General features: G+C 35.6%; 1 protein-coding gene across 2 annotated transcripts in view; it reads left to right on the forward strand.

The window, feature by feature from the left end:
* LOC121376457 (tyrosine-protein kinase transmembrane receptor Ror-like) overlaps positions 1–24,662 on the forward strand; it is a 354,346-nt gene that overhangs the window by 244,593 nt on the left and 85,091 nt on the right. For both annotated transcript variants that reach the window (XM_041504330.1, XM_041504331.1), the window contains one exon: positions 16,977–17,014. In XM_041504330.1, coding sequence (XP_041360264.1) covers positions 16,977–17,014 — 38 coding nt within the window. The remainder of the gene's footprint in view (positions 1–16,976; positions 17,015–24,662) is intronic.

Genomic DNA, 24,662 nt, shown 5'->3' on the forward strand with positions numbered 1-24,662 from the left:
CACCATTTCCTAGAAGTGAATATGTGAACCATAACATGTGTCCCAATTACGAACTATAGTGGACCATGATGAATGAACTCTCACCCGGAAGTGATCTGTGTAGTGAGACCTTAAATTAACAAGTGTAGTCAAAGGACATTGAAGACATGAATTTAAGTTTAAAAGTTTGTTTTGTTTAACGACACCACTAGAGCACATTGATTTATTAATCATCGGCTATTCGAAAAAAAGAAAGAAAGAAATGTTTTATTTAACGATGCACTCAACACATTTTATTTATGGTTATATGGCATCAGACATATGGTTAAGGACCACACAGATATTGAGAGAGGAAATCTGCTGTCACCATTTCATGGGCTACTCTTTTCAATTAGCTGCAAGGGATCTTTTATATGCACCATCCCACAAACAGGGTATTGGATGTCAAACATATGGTCATATTGACACCGTCATAGAGATGAAACCTGCTACATTTTTCCATTAGTAGCAAGGGATCTTTTATATGCACCATCCCACAGACAGGATAGCACCTTCCTACAGCCTTTGATATACCAGTCGTAGTGCACTGGCTAGAGCGAGAAATAGCCCAATAGGCCCATTGATGGGGATCAACCCTAGACTGTGCATCAAGCGAGAGAGTTACCACTGGGCTATGATATACCAGTCGTAGTGCACTGGCTAGAGCGAGAAATAGCCCAATAGGCCCATTGACGGGGATCAACCCTAGACTGTGCATCAAGCGAGAGAGTTACCACTGGGCTATGATATACCAGTCGTAGTGCACTGGCTAGAGCGAGAAATAGCCCAATAGGCCCATTGACGGGGATCAACCCTAGACTGTGCATCAAGCGAGAGAGTTACCACTGGGCTATGATATACCAGTCGTAGTGCACTGGCTAGAGTGAGAAATAGCCCAATAGGCCCATTGACGGGGATCAACCCTAGACTGTGCATCAAGCGAGAGAGTTACCACTGGGCTATGATATACCGGTCGTAGTGCACTGGCTAGAGCGAGAAATAGCCCAATAGGCCCATTGACGAGGATCAACCCTAGACTGTGCATCAAGCGAGAGAGTTACCACTGGGCTATGTCCCGCCCCTTGAAAGTAAGAGTAAGACAACTAATGTGGATGGCCTTTTCTAAATGGTTAAATAATTTAAACATAAACACACCAGACTGCCATTTTAAAATTGTTAACAAATTGTTCTTCTGTCGGTGTGAAAGATCATTACTAAAACTCCCTTGCTGCTAACTGAAAAAGAATAACAGCAAGTCTTGTTTTGCTCTAAGCTATAAGTTTAAGATATAGCTGCTAATTAAAAATGCTATTGTGACCTGATTAAGTAATATTTATTTACTTTGTTAGTATTGTGCCAGATATGAAATCAAAATGTCTGTTGGTAGTATTTGAACCTATTGCAGCGACTCACATAGCTTTTGACAGTCTGCAGTCTTTAGTCCACAAGATCCTCTGACATATTTTTGAAAATATTAAAATAATTAATTAATTTTCGTTAAAATTCCATGTCTATTCTAGTTTTTCTTTAATCTATTAATTATTTAAAAAAAAAAAAAAAAAAAACACCATTGAGAAAAGAAAATATGGATTTTGTTTTTACCTAGGTTACTGTACTAAGAAAGCATGCCTGGAGAGTTGACAGTTTGTTTTATTTTGGAAGTGAAGTTGCAATTTAATCCCTGTGATATTTGATCCACTCATCAGGTTACATTGTGTTAAGAGCTGTGGAGTAACCAAATGGTGACACCTGTTTCGTTCATGCTGCAGTAGGCAGACTGCACCAGCAGGTGCACCCGATCACACCCAGCGTGTCATCGGTGACCTCTTTGCAGATGACTGATCATCAGAATTGTGCACCAAACGGATATTTGTAGTCTACGTCTGTAAACAAGGGGAGATAGGACTCTACTTATATTTCATCTGCGTCACAAGGCAAGGTCGCTCATCAGTTGACCTGCCAGAGATTCACAAATTGGGAACATCTTACTGCTGTAGTCTATTGGACCAGGAACATCTAACTGCTGTAGTATATCAAACCAGGAACATCTCATTACTGTAGTCTATTAGACCAGGAACATTTCACTATTGTAGTCTACCAGACCAGGAACATCTCAGTACTGTAGTCTATCAGACCAGGAACATCTCACTGCTGTGGTTTACCAGACCGGGAACATCTCACTGCTGTAGTCTACCAGACCAGGAACATCTCAGTGCTGTAGTCTACCAGACCGGGAACATCTCACTGCTGTAGTCTACCAGACCAGGAACATATCATTATGTTAGTCTATCAGACCAGGAACATCTCACTGCTGTAGTCTATCAGACCAGGAACATCTCACTGCTGTAGTCTATCAGACCAGCAACATCTTACTTCTGTAGTCTACCAGACCAGGAAGATCTCAGTACTGTAGTCTATCAGACCAGGAACATCTCACTGCTGTGGTTTACCAGACCAGGAACATCTCACTGCTGTAGTCTACCGGACCGGGAACATCTCAGTGCTGTAGTCTACCAGACCGGGAACATCTCACTGCTGTAGTCTACCAGACCAGGAACATCTCAGTGCTGTAGTCTACCAGACCAGGAACATCTCAGTGCTGTAGTCTACCAGACCAGGAACATATCATTATATTAGTCTATCAGACCAGGAACATATCATTATATTAGTCTATCAGACCAGGAACATCTCAGTGCTGTAGTCTACCAGACCAGGAACATATCATTATATTAGTCTATCAGACCAGGAACATCTCACTGCTGTAGTCTACCAGACCAGGAACATATCATTATGTTAGTCTATCAGACCAGGAACATCTCACTGCTGTAGTCTATCAGACCAGGAACATCTCACTGCTGTAGTCTATCAGACCAGCAACATCTTACTTCTGTAGTCTACCAGACCAGGAAGATCTCAGTACTGTAGTCTATCAGACCAGGAACATCTCACTGCTGTGGTTTACCAGACCAGGAACATCTCACTGCTGTAGTCTACCGGACCGGGAACATCTCAGTGCTGTAGTCTACCAGACCGGGAACATCTCACTGCTGTAGTCTACCAGACCAGGAACATCTCAGTGCTGTAGTCTACCAGACCAGGAACATCTCAGTGCTGTAGTCTACCAGACCAGGAACATATCATTATATTAGTCTATCAGACCAGGAACATCTCACTGCTGTAGTCTATCAGACCAGCAACATCTTACTTCTGTAGTCTACCAGACCAGGAAGATCTCACTACTGTGGTCTATCAGACCAGGAACATCTCACTATGTTAGTCTACCAGACCAGGAACATCTCACTGCTGTAGTCTACCAGACCAGGAACATCTCAGTGCTGTAGTCTACCAGACCAGGAACATCTCAGTGCTGTAGTCTACCAGACCAGGAACATATCATTATATTAGTCTATCAGACCAGGAACATCTCACTGCTGTAGTCTACCAGACCGGGAACATCTCACTGCTGTAGTCTACCAGACCAGGAACATCTCAGTGCTGTAGTCTACCAGACCAGGAACATCTCAGTGCTGTAGTCTACCAGACCAGGAACATATCATTATATTAGTCTATCAGACCAGGAACATTTCACTGCTGTAGTCTATCAGACCAGCAACATCTTACTTCTGTAGTCTACTAGACCAGGAAGATCTCACTACTGTGGTCTATCAGACCAGGAACATCTCACTATGTTAGTCTACCAGACCAGGAACATCTCACTGCTGTAGTCTATCAGACCAGCAACATCTTACTTCTGTAGTCTACCAGACCAGGAAGATCTCACTACTGTGGTCTATCAGACCAGGAACATCTCACTATGTTAGTCTACCAGACCAGGAACATCTCACTGCTGTAGTCTATCAGATCAGGAACATCTTACTACAGTAATCTATCAGACCTAGAACATCTCACTATGTTAGTCTATCAGACGTCTCTGTTAAAAGGGAGCTATCACTATCGCTCTCTATCATTCCTGTTCCCTATCACTAGTTCACGGAAAGTAATTTTTAGTTCCCCATAGCGTGTGCATTTATATGGTATCTATAAAGTAATATCTTAAATGGCTCCCAATAATCTAGGTTAAGGGAGCAATTGATCACTTCCCTTAATATTTTCTGAGCATAAGCATATAAGACAGGGGAGCAGGAGGAACAATTGCCCCCTTAGTGCTGGAGTAAAACCTCAAATTCTGGCACCAACTATACAGAAAATGTGCTAACCTCAGACCTTACACAGAATTCTGGATTACATGGATGCCAGTTTGGACAGAGTCCAGTGTAACTGAATTATCACAGCAGCTGGTTTCTCTTCTAGATAAATTCACAAATATTTTGCCATATCTGCTAATTAAACAAAGTACTGGGGTGCGATAAAGCAAACATAAGTTTAATAACTGGTGGACATTTTTGTCTACTAGTTTATAAACACTTGTTAGTTCATGGCCCTTCAACAACCTTGCACATCCATGTTTATTCCTTTGTATACACAGGATGCAGCCATATTGTCGATTTTTCATGCAGTATATAAATTTAATTTACACCTGTGTAAACCCAGAGTGATAGATATGAAAAATTTCACTGATTGATGGACCTGGCTTATTTAGTACCATGCATATGTTGACAGTTGTGTTTAGACATTTTGCTAAATATATTGATAAACTGATGCCCACACAATAATTTATCATATACTCCAATCACTGAAATTGGCCTCTGCTAAATTTAAGTGGTCAAAAGGTTAGGACAGTTTGATAATAAACAGAGTATTCCCCCCCCCCCCCCCCCCCCATTTTTGTTTACTTCAGTTTTGGGCAGGTTCATATTTTTTATTCATTCTGTTATTAACTCAACTTTGTTTTCCTTTTAAACCGTGCTTCGTTTTCAGTAGAATTGTGGTTATGGTCATACGCTTTAACATGTACATTTAGAGCAAGCTTTTGTAGTACACGCTTTTCAGTAGAAACTATGTAAACCATTTTATACACTATTCTCAATGCTGTATCTTGTTTGTTTTTACAAATATTTATTTTTTATTTTTTTATTATTATTTTATTACAGACTTAACACTTTGAATGGACATGTTTACACTCTTGTGAAGTTACCATGGTATCTGACCTCACTTTCGTTTGGTCACATATTAACTTGGGAAGTTCACAAGATTTGTAAAAATTATATCTCTTGAAAACTCATATAGAGAATAATACATGAGTTTCCATTTTGATATCATTTATCTTACGAGTTGTTTAAAAATGTATCCAATGAGCGAAAGCAAGTTGGATATGTTTTTAAACAACGAGTTGTAAGATAAATGGTATCAAACGGACACGAATGTAGTATTCTATTTCTTACATACCTCGAAACAATGAAAATGTAAACAATATCATGAATTAAATTATGTTGTTACAGAACATAGCCTAACTGAGTCATGGCGTATGGATACTTGGCTTTAAGCATGCATACCACATCATAACCAAATCACTACTGTACTAACAGATCCGTTTTCCTTAAAAAATAGAGCACTAAAACATTTGCCAACAACTCGGAAAATGAAATTGATGAAAAGCGAGCATTTTAATGTGGCGAAGTATTGTAATAATACAGCTAATTTTGAATTTGAATGACATCAGTATTCCAATGACATCACTTTACATCTCCTTACAATAACACTAAACTGGGTCACGACCTCTCAGAACCGATCTCCAACATAAGTTGTATACGATTTTGATACACAACGGTGATCTCGTACACAGGTGTGTAAGAAATAGTATTCTATATAGGAGAGGTGTTGTTTAACAGGGGTGGAAAATAAAGCAGGATTAACTGTATACACATTACAGATTTGTTAATCTCAGCTGATCAAACACATTACATCCAATATGCTATCGTTGTTTAAAATGGAGAAGAGATTGCAATAAATGTCTTGGTCTATTATATCATAATCTAGAGAATGTCCTAGAAAGTACTCGGAAATTTATTAATTATTACAGCTTGCATGCACGCTTTTTGTGATTGAAGTTTTGTTTTTTCTTTCTTTCTCAACTGGAAATACACGTGAAATGAGCATCGCTTAATTTAATGTCAGTGTTCCGTGAAATTCCAGCTGGCAGGCAGGGACCAACCAGATGGAAAATCCAAGTTTAACGGAAAATAAGAGAGTGTACAAATTAACTCTTTTTATTTCAATTGTTTTAAGAGTTACACATTGTTATCTGTGGCTATACTTAGGATGGTTGAATAAATTACTGAATGGATGGATGGATGGATGGATGAATAAACAGTGAATGATTGATTGGATGAATGAATGAATGAATGAATGGATGTATAAACAATGAATGAATAAATGCATAAATGAATGAATGAATGAATAAATGTATAAATGAATGAATGAATGAATGACTGAATGGATAAACAATGAATGAATGAATGAATGTATCAATGGATGGATAAACCATGAATAATTGAATGAATTAATGAAAACATTATTGAATGAATGTTTAATGACCCCAAAGCAACACAAAACATGCTATTAGTTACTGGGTGTGGTGCACTGCTTACTACTAAAACTAAAACTTGCTAGATACAATACTGATGACTTAGCTGTGTTAGTGAGAATAAAGAGAAAGATATATACATGTAGGTCCGAAATATGTTTAACTTGCTGGCTATAGCATTATGATGGGTTGTGGGATAGATTCAACTTACTGTAATTGACCCACTGGATTTTTTCCCATTCCAGACTTATTTATATATTTTTTTCAATGCTTCAATGAATCAAACAGATTTAAAAGATGTGCTCGAGCCACTCAGTAATCACTAATTAAAACTGTATGCTGGGGTGTCAAACATGCTTTTCGATAACCACTTTCTTTTTAACTGCAAAACTTTAGTTTAATTTTTAATCTACCAGAAATGTCTTTCTCTTTTCCTCTTTTTTTTTTTTTTTTTTTTTTTTTTTGTTCAATAAAGTTTTTTTAAATAGCCATTTATTTTGAGATCTTTGAACTGTTTGTTTTTCCACATTTGTTGGCCATGTGCACAATTCCAAACATCTCATAAAATCTTGACACTGGTAGCATTCTGTCTCTGGGAAATAATTCTGAAGCTTCACACCATAAATTTCATTGAAATTCTCTGGCCATCCTAGCTGTAGTGTGACCCATTCATAACATCAGTGCTCGCTCCGAGGTTATGGGGTATCTTGTAATGTGAACATAGCTGGCATTCCCCTGCCAGTGTGATGAATACTACTGTTCTTGGCTGTGTTGTAGAACTTGATACTGGTCTGGCGGTGGTTTTTGTAACCGATGGAAACTGCTAAGTGTCAGACTTGGTCACCGTAACCACACAGACCGTGACAGGATGTGGTCTCAGGATGTGGTCTCGTGGGCAGTACAGCCAAGTAGATCTCACATGTTAATGTTATGCAGTTAATTTACATACATTGTGTATAATATAAAATGTATATTATAAATGTATATTATAAAAAAGATGCAAATAATTTACATTTATTGTGTATATTTTAAAATGTATATTATAAATGTATATTATATTTTTTTAAATTAATGATCCAGACAGTTTACTTATTTTGCAAGTTATATTAATGGGACATGCCATAGTTTTTAAACATTAAGGCATATTTTGGACTATTATAGCTGTTTTTGATAACTGAAATCATACTTTGCTTAGATTTTATGGTTTAGATTATCAATTTCCGTACATTCAAAGTGTTTTTGGTCATTCTGGTGTTTTTAATATTACAAAATGCATTTCTCATATTTTTTTAAATGCACGTGCAATTGAGAAGTAACAGTTATGGAGTCGAGTTGTAGTCATTTTTGTTGTATTGGGATGTTTTTCTCATTTAACCCTAAAAACATTACAAGCACTTATACATTTTATTTGCACTGTTTAGTTTTATAATAGTATAGAACTTGATCGATAGTACACAGTAACACCTGTTTACCTGTTTGAAACCTATGTAGAAGAAAAAAAAAAAAATATTTGAATTTCTTTTTTAAAGTAATATTTCTAATTATATATTAAAAAACACATGAAACTTCTAAAATAATTTTCATAGTTTTATTTTAATGTGCTTTTTATCTACAATATATTTAGACACAGGAACACTGTTCCATTACACAAAGTTCAAGCTGTAGGTACTTGTAAAGTTGTATATAGCCAAGTGGTTGTTGTGTCTGTGTGTCTAATAACCTGTTGACAGCGAGGGCGTGTTGACAGCGAGGGCGATGTTGTAGTTTGACGAGTGCCATGCTGTAGTTTGACATATTCCTCTAGAACAGCCTGAAATCCCAGCCTGTCAGGACTCTGGCACAGTGTGTTGATAACACTGTCTGTCAACACTTGACCCACACAAGCACTTCAAGATGCCCAGCACACAAAACACTGCAGTTGTCCTTTCTGTAACACAGATGTAGCCGCTGTAATTAGGCCAGGTTTAAGTAATTAGGCCAGGTTTAAGTAATTAGGCCAGGTTTAAGTCATTAGGCCAGGTTTAAGACATTAGGCCAGGTTTAAGTCATTAGGCCAGATTTAAGTCATTAGGCCAGGTTTAAGTCATTAGGCCAGGTTTAATAATGGTAATTTTCACAATAATACAGAGCTAAAGTTGTTTTTTTAAATGACACCACAAGAGCACATTGGGGGGTTTTTAATCAGGTTTTTGATGTCTAACATTTTGGGGGTTTTTTTGCTCTTAGTCTTAGAGAAAACATGCTTAATTTTTCCATTAGAAACAAGGGATTTTAACATGCACTTAACCACAGACAGGATAGCACATACCATGTCTTTAGATATACTATGCAGTCAAGGCATGGGGTGTTTGTTTTGGAAGGATAGCATGATTGAACCTTAATTACATATAAGCATGAAAATAAAATGTATTACAGTGAGAAACCCCTCTATAGTGGACACCCTTCTGACAAAGTAAAGGGTATCTAGTTTAAAGAGTTTTGTTCTGTACCAATATTCAAAAAGGGACTGTAAAAATGTTAGGTTCTGACGGAAATATGGTTTACTGAGGGTCTAATTTTTAGAGGTTTTACATCGGTCCTTAAATTTTGGAACAGTACTTTTGGTCATTTTTTTTCACATCTACAATTCAGTGTCATGTGGGGGTTTTTTTCTCAATACAATTTTAGCACTTCATGTGCACAGTATTAACATGTTACACTGGGGAATAATAAATACCCGGTATATATTTTAGAGATTGCTGCTTTAAAAGAAACATTCCTTTCTTTTACCTTACACCAACCCAATCCACCCCCATCACTTCCACCTGTTCTTTAATGAGGGTTTTTTTTCAGTGAAACTATTATGTATTTCTATCTGTTAACTTGAGTTATGATCTTAAACAGCTGACTGAGTCAGCAAAAGTACTCATAATCTATTACTCTTATAACGATAAAGACATGCGCATTCCAGTAGTAAGTAAAATTAATTTCTCCGCTGTGTTGCAAGTAATAAAACAGGACACCACCTGTCGCAGTGGTGCCTGGGGGGAACACAACTCCCCAGCATCTAGAGACAGTATCAGGTCAGCAGTCAGTGGATTTGACAGCATTCATTATTTCAGCTTCCGTTTAATCAAAGAACAGGTTTGTACTGCATTGGGCAACACACCGAAAGTCCAGAAGAAAACCTTGCCTACTGAGCTTTAACGTTAACGATCATCTCTTTACTGGTTTCTTATCAGCTGTCTTTGTTATCGGAGGTTTAGATAGCATGAGAGAGAAGAAACATTGTTGGATTAAGAAAAATGTGTGTATTTGTTTTGACAACATGTATGTGGAATCTGAGTTATTTTGAAGTAGATTATTTCAACAGTAACAATCCTGAACTTTCTGTTTTAAATTCATTCAGATCACAATCTGTTATTGAATTAGTAGCCTGGTGGTAAAGTGCTCGTTTGATGTGCAGCCGGTCTGGGATCAATCCCCATTAGTGGGCCCATTGGGTTATTTCTTGTTCCAACCAGTGCACCACGACTGGTACATCAAAAAATGTGGTATGTGCTATCCTGTCTGTGGGATGGTGTATATAAAAGATCTCTTGGTACTCCTGGAAAAAATGTAGCAGGTTTCCAATCTAAGACTATAATATCAAAATTACCAAATGTTTAACATCTAATATCTGATGATTAATAAATCAATGTGCTTTAGTGGTGTCATTAAACAACACAATTTACTTTATTATCTCCCCTGTTACATGGTAGGTGGAACCAACTTCGCTGCCTATGTTCTCCATCACAGAAATGAAGAAATGCAGAATTTTTGGTTTTGAAAATTTTGCAAATAACTAAAATAAGTTGTGTATTATCTAGTATTGAAAGAATACTGATGTTTATTATTATTTAAAAAAACAAAACATCTAATTTTAAATCAACACATGAAAACCAATAAAGAGTTATTATATACCTTTTCCTCATATTTGTAGAGATGGACAATTTGGAGATCAAGTTTACTATATGCCATGACTCACTGAAGATAGATGGTCTCTCCAGATGTAATATACATATTGCTTCAATTTGGGAAGACTGGGGAGAATTTTTTGTTTAATGCAGATTAAACAGCACATTGTTCAAATCTGGGCACAAATATTTTTAGCATCAGTTTGATACACACTTTGATATACAATTGTACTATCATAGCTCAGTTCACCATCATGTCAGTTTGATACACACAGATATACAATTGTACTGTCACAGCTCAGTTCACCATCACGTCAGTTTGATACACACAGATATACAATTGTACTGTCACAGCTCAGTTCACCATCACGCCAGTTTGATACACACAGATATACAATTGTACTGTCACAGCTCAGTTCACCATCACGTCAGTTTGATACACACAGATATACAATTGTACTGTCACAGCTCAGTTCACCATCACGCCAGTTTGATACACACAGATATACAATTGTACTGTCACAGCTCAGTTCACCATCACGTCAGTTTGATACACACAGATATACAATTGTACTGTCATAGCTCAGTTCACCATCACGTCAGTTTGATACACACAGATATACAATTGTACTATCATAGCTCAGTTCACCATCACACCAGTTTGATACACACAGATATACAATTGTACTATCATAGCTCAGTTCACCATCACGCCAGTTTGATACACACAGATATACAATTGTACTGTCATAGCTCAGTTCACCATCACGCCAGTTTGATACACACAGATATACAATTGTACTGTCATAGCTCAGTTCACCATCACGCCAGTTTGATACACACAGATATACAATTGTACTATCATAGCTCAGTTCACCATCACGTCAGTTTGATACACACAGATATACAATTGTACACCATCACGTCAGTTTGATACACACAGATATACAATTGTACTGTCACAGCTCAGTTCACCATCACGTCAGTTTGATACACACAGATATACAATTGTACTGTCACAGCTCAGTTCACCATCACGTCAGTTTGATACACACAGATATACAATTGTACTGTCATAGCTCAGTTCACCATCACGTCAGTTTGATACACACAGATATACAATTGTACTGTCATAGCTCAGTTCACCATCACGCCAGTTTGAGACACACAGATATACAATTGTACTGTCATAGCTCAGTTCACCATCACGTCAGTTTGATACACACAGATATACAATTGTACTGTCATAGCTCAGTTCACCATCACGTCAGTTTGATACACACAGATATACAATTGTACTGTCATAGCTCAGTTCACCATCACGTCAGTTTGATACACACAGATATACAATTGTACTGTCATAGCTCAGTTCACCATCACGTCAGTTTGATACACACAGATATACAATTGTACTGTCATAGCTCAGTTCACCATCACGTCAGTTTGATACACACAGATATACAATTGTACTGTCACAGCTCAGTTCACCATCACGTCAGTTTGATACACACAGATATACAATTGTACTGTCACAGCTCAGTTCACCATCACGTCAGTTTGATACACACAGATATACAATTGTACTGTCATAGCTCAGTTCACCATCACGTCAGTTTGATACACACAGATATACAATTGTACTGTCATAGCTCAGTTCACCATCACGCCAGTTTGAGACACACAGATATACAATTGTACTGTCATAGCTCAGTTCACCATCACGTCAGTTTGATACACACAGATATACAATTGTACTGTCATAGCTCAGTTCACCATCACGTCAGTTTGATACACACAGATATACAATTGTACTGTCATAGCTCAGTTCACCATCACGTCAGTTTGATACACACAGATATACAATTGTACTGTCATAGCTCAGTTCACCATCACGTCAGTTTGATACACACAGATATACAATTGTACTGTCATAGCTCAGTTCACCATCACGTCAGTTTGATACACACAGATATACAATTGTACTGTCATAGCTCAGTTCACCATCACGCCAGTTTGATACACACAGATATACAATTGTACTATCATAGCTCAGTTCACCATCACGCTTGCTGTCTGTAGGTAATTTATCATACCAAATCAAAGGAAAAGAGACACCTCAGCACATTTTTTTTTTAAATGGCTGTTTTGACACTTTTCTAGAATTTGAAAAAAGTTAAAAGTTTGTTTGTTTAACGACACTATTAGAGCAGATTGATTTATTAATCAGCATCTTTTGCATGTCAAACACAGACAGAATAGCACATGCCAGTCATGGTGCACTGACTGGAATGAGAAATAGCTCAATGGGTCCACTGACAGGGATTGATCCTAGACCAAACATGTATTAGGCGAGCGCTTTATCACTGAGCCAAAATTTGAAAAAGGAAACCAACAGAATGTTAGTCAAGCTGAAGGGATCTTTTATCTGTGTATTCAATAGATTGGATAGCACGGGTTGGGACAGACAAAAACCTGACAGGTTCTCCGAGGCCATTTGAACCTATGACTAATCACACCCCAGGAGATTATCCAGCCAACATGATCATGGATATTGGTAATGTAATATTCTGTCCATGTTTTTGTCTTAATTTGCACACAGATTTTTGGCAAAGACAAAACCCATGGAGCCCAGACAGGACACACGTGCACTGTGTCACCTGGATTCTAATACACCTCTTCACACAGTTTTTGTTTTCTTTAGTCTAAGGTCTAGTCAAAGAGCAGTTAACTGCACATAATGTGATACTTGATTACGTAACTGCTCCTACAGTGATGATGTTCCATGGGATGATGATAAAATATTAATAACAAGATAAGCGTGGTCTGCAGGAATTGGAATGGGGTTAAGTGATATTGGCTGTATCTACTTCAAAGTTCAGATGGTCATGCCATCCATTTGATCAAATTGATCTCCACAGATAACTCCCGTTGCTGTGCCATGCCCATGCTTTGATATGTTATCCTGGTTATCTGCCCATCTAACACTTTTCAAGTCATGCTTTTGTTACCGATTGAAGTAAATAAATTATAGGTGTTTGTTAAAATCTGACTCGTAATGAACGTTGTAGTTTTATCCTATTTGCTGCCAATCTAAATGAGACATTGCGTAAAAGTGAGTTTCTTTTTTATCATTTGTGACATCATTGATTAAAGAAGTTAAAGTTTGTATTGTTTAACACCACCACTAGAGTACATTGATTAATTAATCATTGGCTATAGAATATAAAACATTTGGTAATTCTGACCCAGTCTTCTATATTTTAGCAGCAGGGGATCTTTTATCAGCACTTTCCAATAACAAGGCATCCCATGCTATGGTTTAATGCCTAATGACTGGTACATCAAAGACCATGTTATGTACTGTCCTGTCTATGAGAGAGTGCATATAATATATTTCTTGCTGCTCTCTCTCTCTCTCTCTCTCTCTCTCTCTCTCTCTCTCTCTCTCTCTCTCTCTCTCTCTCTCTCCTCCCTCCCTCCCTCCCTCCCTCCCTCCCTCCCTCCCTCTCCTCTCTCCCTCTCTCTCTCTCTCTCTCTCTCTCTCTCTCTCCTCTCTCTCTCCTCCTCTCTCTCTCTCTCTCTCTCTCTCTCTCTCTCTCTCTCTCTCTCTCTCTCTCTCTCCCTCTCTCTCTCTCTCTCTCTCTCTCTCTCTCTCTCTCTCTCTCTCTCTCTCTCTCTCTCTCTCTCTCTCTCTCTCTCTCTCTCTCTCTCTCTCTCTCCCTTTTGTCTATCTCTATCATTTTGTCTCCCATTCTTTCTGTCTCTTTTTGCCAAGTATCAAAATAAACATTTTAGACACCAAATAGATATAGTTTAAAATGTGTTGAGGTGATATTAAACAACAAATATTCTTTTTCTTGATAATAATAATAATGAATGAATGAATAAATGTTTAACGACACCCCAGCACAAAATCTTGATAATAAGTGAACAGTCAGATTTCTCCACGCAGTACCTGTATTCTGAGGTCACCTGTATTAATGGACTTTTCACCAGTCTCTTACATGCCTTTCATAAACAGGTTAGGTTACTATTCTGAATATAAATCATGTCGTATGATAATGATAGTGACCCATCCAGTTTTTCTCCCGGGACCAAATCCCTGGAGTCCACCCATGTTATACATACAGTATTACACACACCATCAATAATACTTGTTCTGTGGCTGTCAGTATTTCGCTGGTACCTATTGGTACAGCGTGTATTCTCCATGTATTCCCGAACTCCCTGTCATGTACTTCCAGACAGAGTCGCTCTCCTGGCCGTAATGCAGTTTGCTTGTACAGATAGCATTTGGCAAACAGTTTTGACACTGTTTGTCGAAAGTCCCTAACGCAAGTCCTTGGAGTATGGACAAGACTGCTGTCCATTTGTATGGAAACACACGCTGGTCAGGTTAACCCTATTGTTTTGTGAGTCCTGTCACTCTGTAAACCTGCACGTTAAGGCTTTATGGTCAGAGCCGCCAAATCGTTAATTTGGTTCCGGCCGTTATTTACTACATTATGGCTGATCTGGGATTTTGAGATGACCCTTAATTAGCTGTCCAAGAAATGAATGTTTGTTTCGCTTAGTAGACTTTTCCGTAGGAAGTCATTTGTCTTGTTTATTGCTTGTCTGGCTGTTGTTAAAATGTTCTCCAGTTAAATTAGGATCCAGTTTGCTTATCTGTTCAATTCCTCATAGATGGAAAGAGGCGGCGTAAATAATTAAAAGTGTGGCAAGAGAGTGATGTGTTGAAGGTTAATGAGACTGGATGATAGAATAAAAATATTAATGTAGTCAAACCTATGCTCAGCTATGGGATAAAGGGGTATTGAAATGTGGTCCAAGACATTGTACTGTAATATTCAGGTGGCTTCTTAAAATAGGTTCATGTCTTAAGCATGTTTGACTGAGAGTGCCAGTTTAAAATGAATGTTGGAACAAATGTTTGTATATGTGTAAATAACTTGAGGGCTTCAATAAATTCAATAATGCATATGGATTTTGTTTTAATTTATTATTCATATACAGTCAAATCCACTTTATTGCATATCGGTTTATAGCATAAATAGGTTATTTGCATATTATATATGTAGTTCATTTATACTTATTATACCTATTCTTTAAAACTGAGGTGCATACAACTAAGTAACCCTCCATTAAATATATTTTATGATTATGATGATAATAATCATCATAATCATTCTTGCGATCATCCTTATCATTATTATATAGCATTCAGTAATGTACATGCATTTTATTGTTATATTTTATTTATTATACTTGTAGTTTATTTATTATTGTAAGACTATCATCATCCACATTTTTGCCATCATCTTTATCAACATTATAAGACATTTATTGATGTACATGTGTTTTAGTGTTATACTTTATTATTATACATTAGTTCATTTATTATCATAAGACATTACTGATCCTTTAGAACTGAATAACCTCTCATGAAATATAATATATTTATTATCATCTTCATCATTACTGTTATCACCTTTATCATCCTTATTATACTTATCATCAACCTTATTATTACCACAACTACCACCACCACCACCACCACCACCACCATCATCATCATCATTATTATACACTGTTGTTTCCTGACACCTGTTTTTTAAATTTCAAATCTTAATCCATCATGGTTTCTCTTGTGTGTTATTTGTTTAGATTTGTTCGCATTCTTGAGACAAACTCATTAGAAGGTAATACTTACTGACTCATCTTTGTCTTCTTGTCAGTGTTTAGGTGTCAGACTGAAATCAATGCTTTAAACTAATCTTTCATGTCACTGAAATTACAGCCCTCATTGTCCTCTCAAAACACATTGCACAGTAAGGGCGCATTCTCACTACGCAACTTACTGTGATGATTTGTATGACCTGATTAAATTTTTATAATGAAAGGAGGTTAATTGTTATGATTTTATTTGCATACTACCGGTACTTCTGTCCCGGGTCAGGTCTTTGGCTATCCAGAGATGGGACCCAGGACAGATATGTTCGAAACCTTAGTGGTATATGAGCATGGTAAAATTTGCCGCTCTGCTCCGCATACTACAAGCTGTGCTGGCAATCATCAAATTTCCAAATTATGACTTCTGAATTTGCTACATTTTACACCTTTATTTATAGATTAATTTCACTTGTTTTGGAGAATTTAACATAGCCCTGCTTAATAAACATCCTCATTCTTTAAAACATAATCAATACCCTGAAACATACCCTAATTCTTATTTTGTAGGACTATCAATAAATTTTTGCGTAATTTAAAATTTTATTGTCACGAGAGGTCACACTGTATGACAACACCTTTAGCATGTGACGCCATCACCACCAGAACAAGTATCATTATACAGTAGATTTTTTTAGACCAGCTTGTAGGTATTGTCTTTCTGTATAGAGATAACATGCACATCACCTTGAGAGCTGAAGTCGCAGTAATATATGGGTAGTAGGTTACTCTGCACGGGGACATCGTTTTTTTTTCCTCAACTTTTATTTGTATCCGATGTCTCATGATTGATTTCTTTTCTTTCACAGGTCAGATTGGCTGAACCCCACAGATATCGCCAATCCAGGTATGTAGTCATTTACTGCATGACATCTCAAGTTTTACACAACAACAAACATTTTACTCGGGGGGGAAAAATATCGTATGACTCCCTGTGTTGAATTTTTTCACCCATTATGACATGCTTGTTTTTCAGTTTACAGAAAAATATGTCTTTGTGGAATCTTCATTTAAAGGCTAACATTACTGTAACAAGAGATTGGCAGAGGTGTGGGTGGGTGTCCATTTTTTATTTTGTAGGTGATTTGTTGCTTTTTGTGTGCGTGTAAAAAGAAGAGTTATTTCCCCTTCCTGAAAAAACTTGTAGAGATGGATTGATTAATTATGTGAAACATATAGGGTTTTTTTTTTTTTTAAGTATTATCTTCATATCATGTCTGTAGAGAGAGATATAGGGTTTCAAATAAACCCCCTAAAATTATCACACTAATGTAAATTTGCTCCATTTTAAAATCTAAGACATGAAACTGCACTCAAATATGAAATAACCCCTAATCCTAAATGTGTAATTTAAAGGTAAAACATTACATTATTGTAGAAACTATTTTACTTACTTTAGGGTCAGGGGTCAAACTGACTAGTCTGTTGTATATGTGTAATTATGTTAATTGTGACTGGTTGGAATGGGATAAAAGGAAATAAATCCTATGCATATCTTCCTGGCTCCTTCACCACTGATCTTAAACTGACTCATTTGCCTTTGGAATAAGCCTGCTTAAACTAATGTATACTCAGCAAAATTAATTAAGGGCCTGTATAGACCTTTCGATAGGACAAGTTTCGATCACAGATCACTTCTAAACATTGTTTCAGTAAAATTTGACCCATGAAACACAAAATCTTGCACCTTGTGGGTGAGCATTCTGTTAACACATTGGTTTTTAACTATACTTATCCTTTTGTTCACTCTAAATTGTTGTTTAAATCATTAAGTTTAAGAACATACAACAACGTCAACAAGTTACAATGGGAAAACGATGTGGGGTTGGGGTTTTTAAAGGTTTTGTTTTTTACCATTTTTAAAGAAAAATGCCAAAAATATTTCCTGTGCCTTAATTAATTTTGTTTAGTATAGGATACATGTAGAAGTTAGATAAAAAGAAACACCATGAACACTGCGACTTTCTACTAGTTTCATGTAACAGACACCCTAGTCATAAACACACCAAACAGACACCTTCTAGTATACATTACTGTTTAAGTGTCATGCAGCCTTATCAAATTATCTTTAATTAGAGAGTCACTGCTTATCAGTTCTATTTCTGGATTCCAAGATAAAAAGTCATCCTCAATAAATGTTTTTCTACAACAATATAAAAGCTAATGTGCTGGCAGATCTTTTCCTTTTTTTATTTTTTTTGTCTTTTTGTGCAGTAAAGGTTTACTTTACTTTTTTTCTATTATAATTAAGATTTAGGGGAAAAGTTTTCCACTTACTCACCCAGAATCGGAAGCCCACCTTGTATAGTACTTGACAAACAACCAATGGATATTGGCTGTTACCATCTAAATTCCAGACAGCACACTTGACAGTTCATTTGCAGCCATTAAGCCTTTCACATCTTATTAGAGCGTTTCTCCATTACATAATAATTGATAGTTTTGCTTAGCAAAAGAAACATTGAAAACTTTCACTATTTATGATGCCATCTTGCAATATTTGCCTTCTGTTAAAGAGAACAGGATTTTTAAAGTTATACATGTTGTCTTGAAGATAATCTTGGTGGTTAAATCCAACTAAGGTTCAAGCACATAGTCCTGGGCATGCAATTTATACCTGGAATACCTTGGAAGAATGGACTAGTTATATATATAAATACACTCTTGATGAAACTTTCAGTTAAATGTTAGCTTTATAATACAGTAAAGTTAAAACCAGACCAAAAAATATTGTTTTGTCAAGTTGTGGGCAAATACTAGGAGATGACAATACATATATTTTTACTTCCAATAATTGCTATTGAAGTTTTATACAAAAATATTATATTGAAAATCCTGCATTAAATGCATTTTGGCTAAAAGGAAAAAAGTACCACTGAGTTAACTCTCTTGAATAGTCACATAAGCCATGTGAATGTCCCCAACTGTAGTTGTGTAGTGACATACTGAATTTGTTCAAGAATAATGGTCATCCTTGTTTTTGAATGAATTTTGAAATATTTACTCTACATGTTTTTGAATGAATTTTGAAATATTTACTCTACATGTTTTTGAATGAATTTTGAAATATTTACTCTACATGTTTTTGAATGAATTTTGAAATATTTACTCTACATGTTTTTGAATGAATTTTGAAATATTTACTCTACATGTTTTTGAATGAATTTTGAAATATTTACTCTACATGTTTTTGAATGAATTTTGAAATATTTACTCTACATGTTTTTGAATGAATTTTGAAATATTTACTCTACATGTTTTTCAGCACTAGGAAGTAGGAATAACACGTTTCACTTATTAATGGGAATACAAAGTATACAAACTTTGTTTTATTTAACGATGCCACTAGAGCACAAAGTAGACAGTACAATAAATTTAAACTACATAGCTCATAGTTAACAATGTCATGATATAACCATGACCTTAAATTAAGCTATTTCTACTGGTTAGTAACATTTGTTATAGACATACAGGATAGCACACACCAGTTCCATTTTCATTCTCAACCAAACATCAAAATAACTATGTTATATACACCAAATAGCTGTTGTTTAAAATGTGATGAAATGTAATTAAAGAAATGTCCTTTCCTTATTGGGATAACCAACCAACCAACCAACCAACCAAAATGGAATTCTATTACTGTAGTTAATCTGAAAAATAACCGAAATAAGTTTCTATTAGTTGAGCATACAGGATTATTGCCATTGGTTCTCCAGATGACCGGTATGTCTGTCATTTTAATAAGACTATTTGTTCAGACAGTTCAGATATCAGGTTATTTCATTTTAAACGCACTATTTAAATACACTTGTCCACGTATTCGTTTAAGTGACTTAGCAACTAAATGTTAACTATGTGTAAGAGCGATAATCCCAAACCCATATATACAGTACGAATTTGTTGAGAATCCACGAACAAGTTCAGCAATGAAAAGATGATACTCGATGTATTGTTCCCTTTCTCTGATCTATTATGCACATTATTTGCCAAGGGAAAAAACGACATCAATTCACGTTTTCTCTAAGAATCTGTCCATTTGATGCTAGATTAACTAGGTAAATATTGGACATATCAATACGTTTATTGTTACGCTGGAAACATTTTGAATACATTTCAAGCACAGAATGACTAAATGAGGTTTCTAGGTACTGTGAAAAAGCACACACTGTTTGTGGTATGTTTACTTAAATGTTTATGTAACTATTGAAGGGGAGATTTACTCCCACTTTTCTGGAAGATGTTTATCTTCTTGGCTGAGATTGCCAACCAGACATATCACACAATGTTTTTCTGGGGTATGACAACAATAAACTGCAGGATTATTAAAAACTGTCTCTTTTTTATGGTGACCACAAAACTAAATTTCAAAGAAGCAAAGGTATACAGCCCCAAGCTCTTTTCTCACCCAAGTCCTATGTTTAGCATTAATGTTCTGTTAGTATGTTGGGTGTGCATGCATCTTGACTCAAATTTGCACAAATGTCTTTAATCATTTATGTGTTGTATGTGGTCTAAGTATATTTAGTTTGGCAGTATTAATAGAAGTCTTAATCCAGCCATTTAGTCGTTTGGTGGTAAAGTTGGTGAGAAAGTAAACAGCAAAATGATGGGCTTTATTTTTTGTATTCAAAGTCTTTTTAATGGTGTATAAGAAGTATACATTCATCATGTATATAAATGATCAAAGGAAATGTTTTTTAAAAGTAAAATCAAGCCTTGAAATGATTTTCAAAATTTAGCTATGTGTTCTCTTTTAATAAGTGTGTAATAGAGTTAGGTACAAATTAACAAATATATATGTGTGTGAACAAACAAATTATTTTCATTTAGATATGTTTTTGGCATATTGCCAATAAAAATATACTAGAGATCAAAAGAAATGCAAGTTTGTCCCATATTCTACAAAAATGTATTTTGTAAATCATTTTAGTTTGCTTTGATGCAAGAAGAAAAATAAGTGTTTTAAAAATAAAAATAAAATACAATTTTTGTGTGCAATTTAGAAAACAATCAGCTCAGAAATAAATAACTTGTAGTAAATTCCATAGTATGAAAAAGGTGTTCCCCGTGGGACAGACTATAGGTGGCAAGTTATTGTGATGTTATTTTGTTAATAATATATTGAAGATCAGATATTACAGGTATTACAGGTATTACAGGTTGCTGTTTTGAAGTGTTAATTATTCCAATGAAATGAGCATTTGCAATTAAACATGAAATCTATTCTTCAGTTGTCTATTATATATAAAAGTACAGACCATCAGATTGGCTGAAAACATTTATAAAACCCCATCCTGGATGGCTATAATGTATAAAAGTACAGACCATCACATTGGCTAGGAGACTCCACTTGTTTCTGTCATGTCACTGGTCTGAGCTATATGTTTGGAGGGAAAATGTGTCGCGACAGTTGCCATATGCCATAAGTCATGTCACCGTATGTGTCGCCAGCAGAGACCAAAAAGACATGTGGAAACATTACTACAGTCAGTATCATTTCTTATTCCAGCAGGTTTTTTCAGTACACACTGGCCTTTGTTCTCTTCTACAGCAGTGGGATATAGCTCAGTGCTAAAGAGATTGTCTTAGGTGTACTGGGTTGTAAGGTCGATCCCCATATGTGGATTAATTTTGACCAGTGTTCATTTGTTTGGTATTTAAAAAGGCCACATGCATCTCAAAATTTCAGACTATTTTGGAACTGACTCAGTCTGGATATGTTTTTTAAAAAAGTCTAAAACATATGGGGAAGGATGTACCTCAGTGGTAAAGTAATTGTTTGAGGTGCGGTAGTTCATAGGGTCTATCCTTGTTAGTGGACCCTTTTTCACCAGTAAAAAAGATCACAACTCGAAAAGATTCTAGTCTGTTTTTGAAATGTCTCAGTTTGGGTATATTTTTAAAACCATCTGAGGTATAAATTTGGTTTTCCATTGTTTATTTCTCTTAGTACATTTATCAGAAAGTTTTAACAGTGGCTGAAGTAATAATTCTAAAAGAATAGTCTGTACTTTCTTGACATGGGTTAATTACCTGCTGTATTTTATAAGGGACATACAATATTTTGGTTTTAGTTTTAACACTTAAGGAATATAACATTTTCTAAACAACTATTCTAGTTTTTTAATCTTTTGATGCCATATTTAATCATATACCATTTTTTACAACATACAACAAGAAAATTGTGTAGTAATTTATTCATTCATCTTTTCCATGACCTAAGGTATGTCAGTACAGACTATTTATTTCCATAGTTAAATCTTATCAATGGCAATAAGTAGTAGTGGTGGGTGTCCAGGGGGGGGGGGGGGGGGCAGTAGTGGCATGAGTCGGAAGTAGTAATGGGATGACATTTTCAAGTGGCTTCTTGAGTAACAATCAACATGGAGTTAACCCATGACAGTTAAAGATCTACGGAATATGGGCAAGTGCCACTTTAGTCAGGATTTCTTAAAGAGCCGATATATTCTGTCTCAACATTTAGTGAACGTTTAAACTCTTAACAAGATGAGATTCAGTGTGGGTTTTTTTTTTTTTTAAATCTTGTGTGGTTTCTTTCAAGTCCAACTGAAAAACTAATAATTCAGGAATGTCATGTTTTTGTTTAGTTACCGTAAATTGCTTAACTTTATTACTTCAATAAAAATCTCAAGAAATGGTGGGGTTTTTTACTTTTATGTCTGTGGGAAGAATCTTCTGGTATATGTTTACTGAATGACCTGGTGTGAAATCAGATGTAACTGTCACTTTAAATTCAGCCTGTTATAGTGAATGATAGTTTCAAAGACAGCAACAAATATTTTTTATAAAAATAAAATTATTGAAAGAATTTCAGTTAAAAAACCCACATATTTAAGTAATTACATACTGTATTTCATTTTACAACTAAAACCAGTTTTATAATTTTCTATTTAGGTAATTACATAATATATGATTATATTGCAACCAAAACCAGTTTACTGCTGAAGATTTAAAAGAAGGAATGCTTTTGGCATTAATATCAGTTCTACATATAAATGTCACATGAAACTAACTCAGGTTTGGGACCAAAACAAAAATCATGGTTTATTCAGTTGAATACATATATTATTCACCAGCATATATACTAAAATACAATAAATGTGAATAAAATGTTTATAAACCATGTATTCCAAAACACAGCCCAAACCTTGTACAGAGTTTATTTGACCACTGTAACTTGTATTGTCATATAACACTGGCATATCATCAAGAGTGGAAAGGAATGTTTGTATCTGCCTCTGTGGTTTCGTGGTTAAGCCATCGGACATAAGGCTGGTAGGTACAAGGTTCGCAGCCCGGTACCGACTCCCACCCAGAGCGACTTTTAACGACTCAATAGGTAGGTGTAAAGCCACTATGTCCTCTTCTCTGTCACTAACTACTAACAATTAACAACTAACCCACTGTCCTGGACAGACAGCCCAGATAACTAAGGTGTGTGCCCAGGGCAGCATGCTTGAACCATAATTGGATATAAGGACGAAAATAAGTTGAAATGAAAAAAAAAAAAGGAATGTTTGTTTAGCAACACCTCAGCACATTTAGACTATTGTTATTTGGTGTTTAACAAATGGTTATTTCAAACTGTGATCAAGACTATTGTTATTTGGTGTTTAACAATGGTTATTTCAAACTGTGATCAAGACTATTGTTATTTGGTGTTTAACAAATGGTTATTTCAAACTGTGATCAAGACTATTGTTATTTGGTGTTTAACAATGGTTATTTCAAATTGTGATCAAGACTATTGTTATTTGGTGTTTAACAATGGTTATTTCAAATTGTGATCAAGACTATTGTTATTTGGTGTTTAACAATGGTTATTTCAAATTGTGATCAAGACTATTGTTATTTGGTGTTTAACAATGGTTCTTTCAAATTGTGATCAAGACTATTGTTATTTGGTGTTTAACAATGGTTATTTCAAATTGTGATCAAGACTATTGTTATTTGGTGTTTAACAATGGTTATTTCAAACTGTGATCAAGACTACTGTTATTTGGTGTTTAACAATGGTTATTTCAAACTGTGATCAAGACTACTGTTATTTGGTGTTTAACAATGGTTATTTCAAACTGTGATCAAGACTACTGTTATTTGGTGTTTAACAAATGGTTATTTCAAACTGTGATCAAGACTACTGTTATTTGGTGTTTAACAAATGGTTATTTCAAACTGTGATCAAGACTATTGTTATTTGGTGTTTAACAAATGGTTATTTCAAACTGTGATCAAGACTATTGTTATTTGGTGTTTAACAAATGGTTATTTCAAACTGTGATCAAGACTATTGTTATTTGGTGTTTAACAAATGGTTATTTCAAACTGTGATCAAGACTATTGTTATTTGGTGTTTAACAAATGGTTATTTCAAATTGTGATCAAGACAGCAAAAAGCAAATTCGCTGCAGTCAGATTACATCTTAGTGAGTAACAACAAGGGATTTTATTTTTAAAGACAGGATTACACT

This window comes from Gigantopelta aegis, chromosome 6 (assembly GCF_016097555.1).
Source record: "Gigantopelta aegis isolate Gae_Host chromosome 6, Gae_host_genome, whole genome shotgun sequence".
NCBI classification, from domain to species: Eukaryota; Metazoa; Mollusca; class Gastropoda; order Neomphalida; family Peltospiridae; genus Gigantopelta; species Gigantopelta aegis.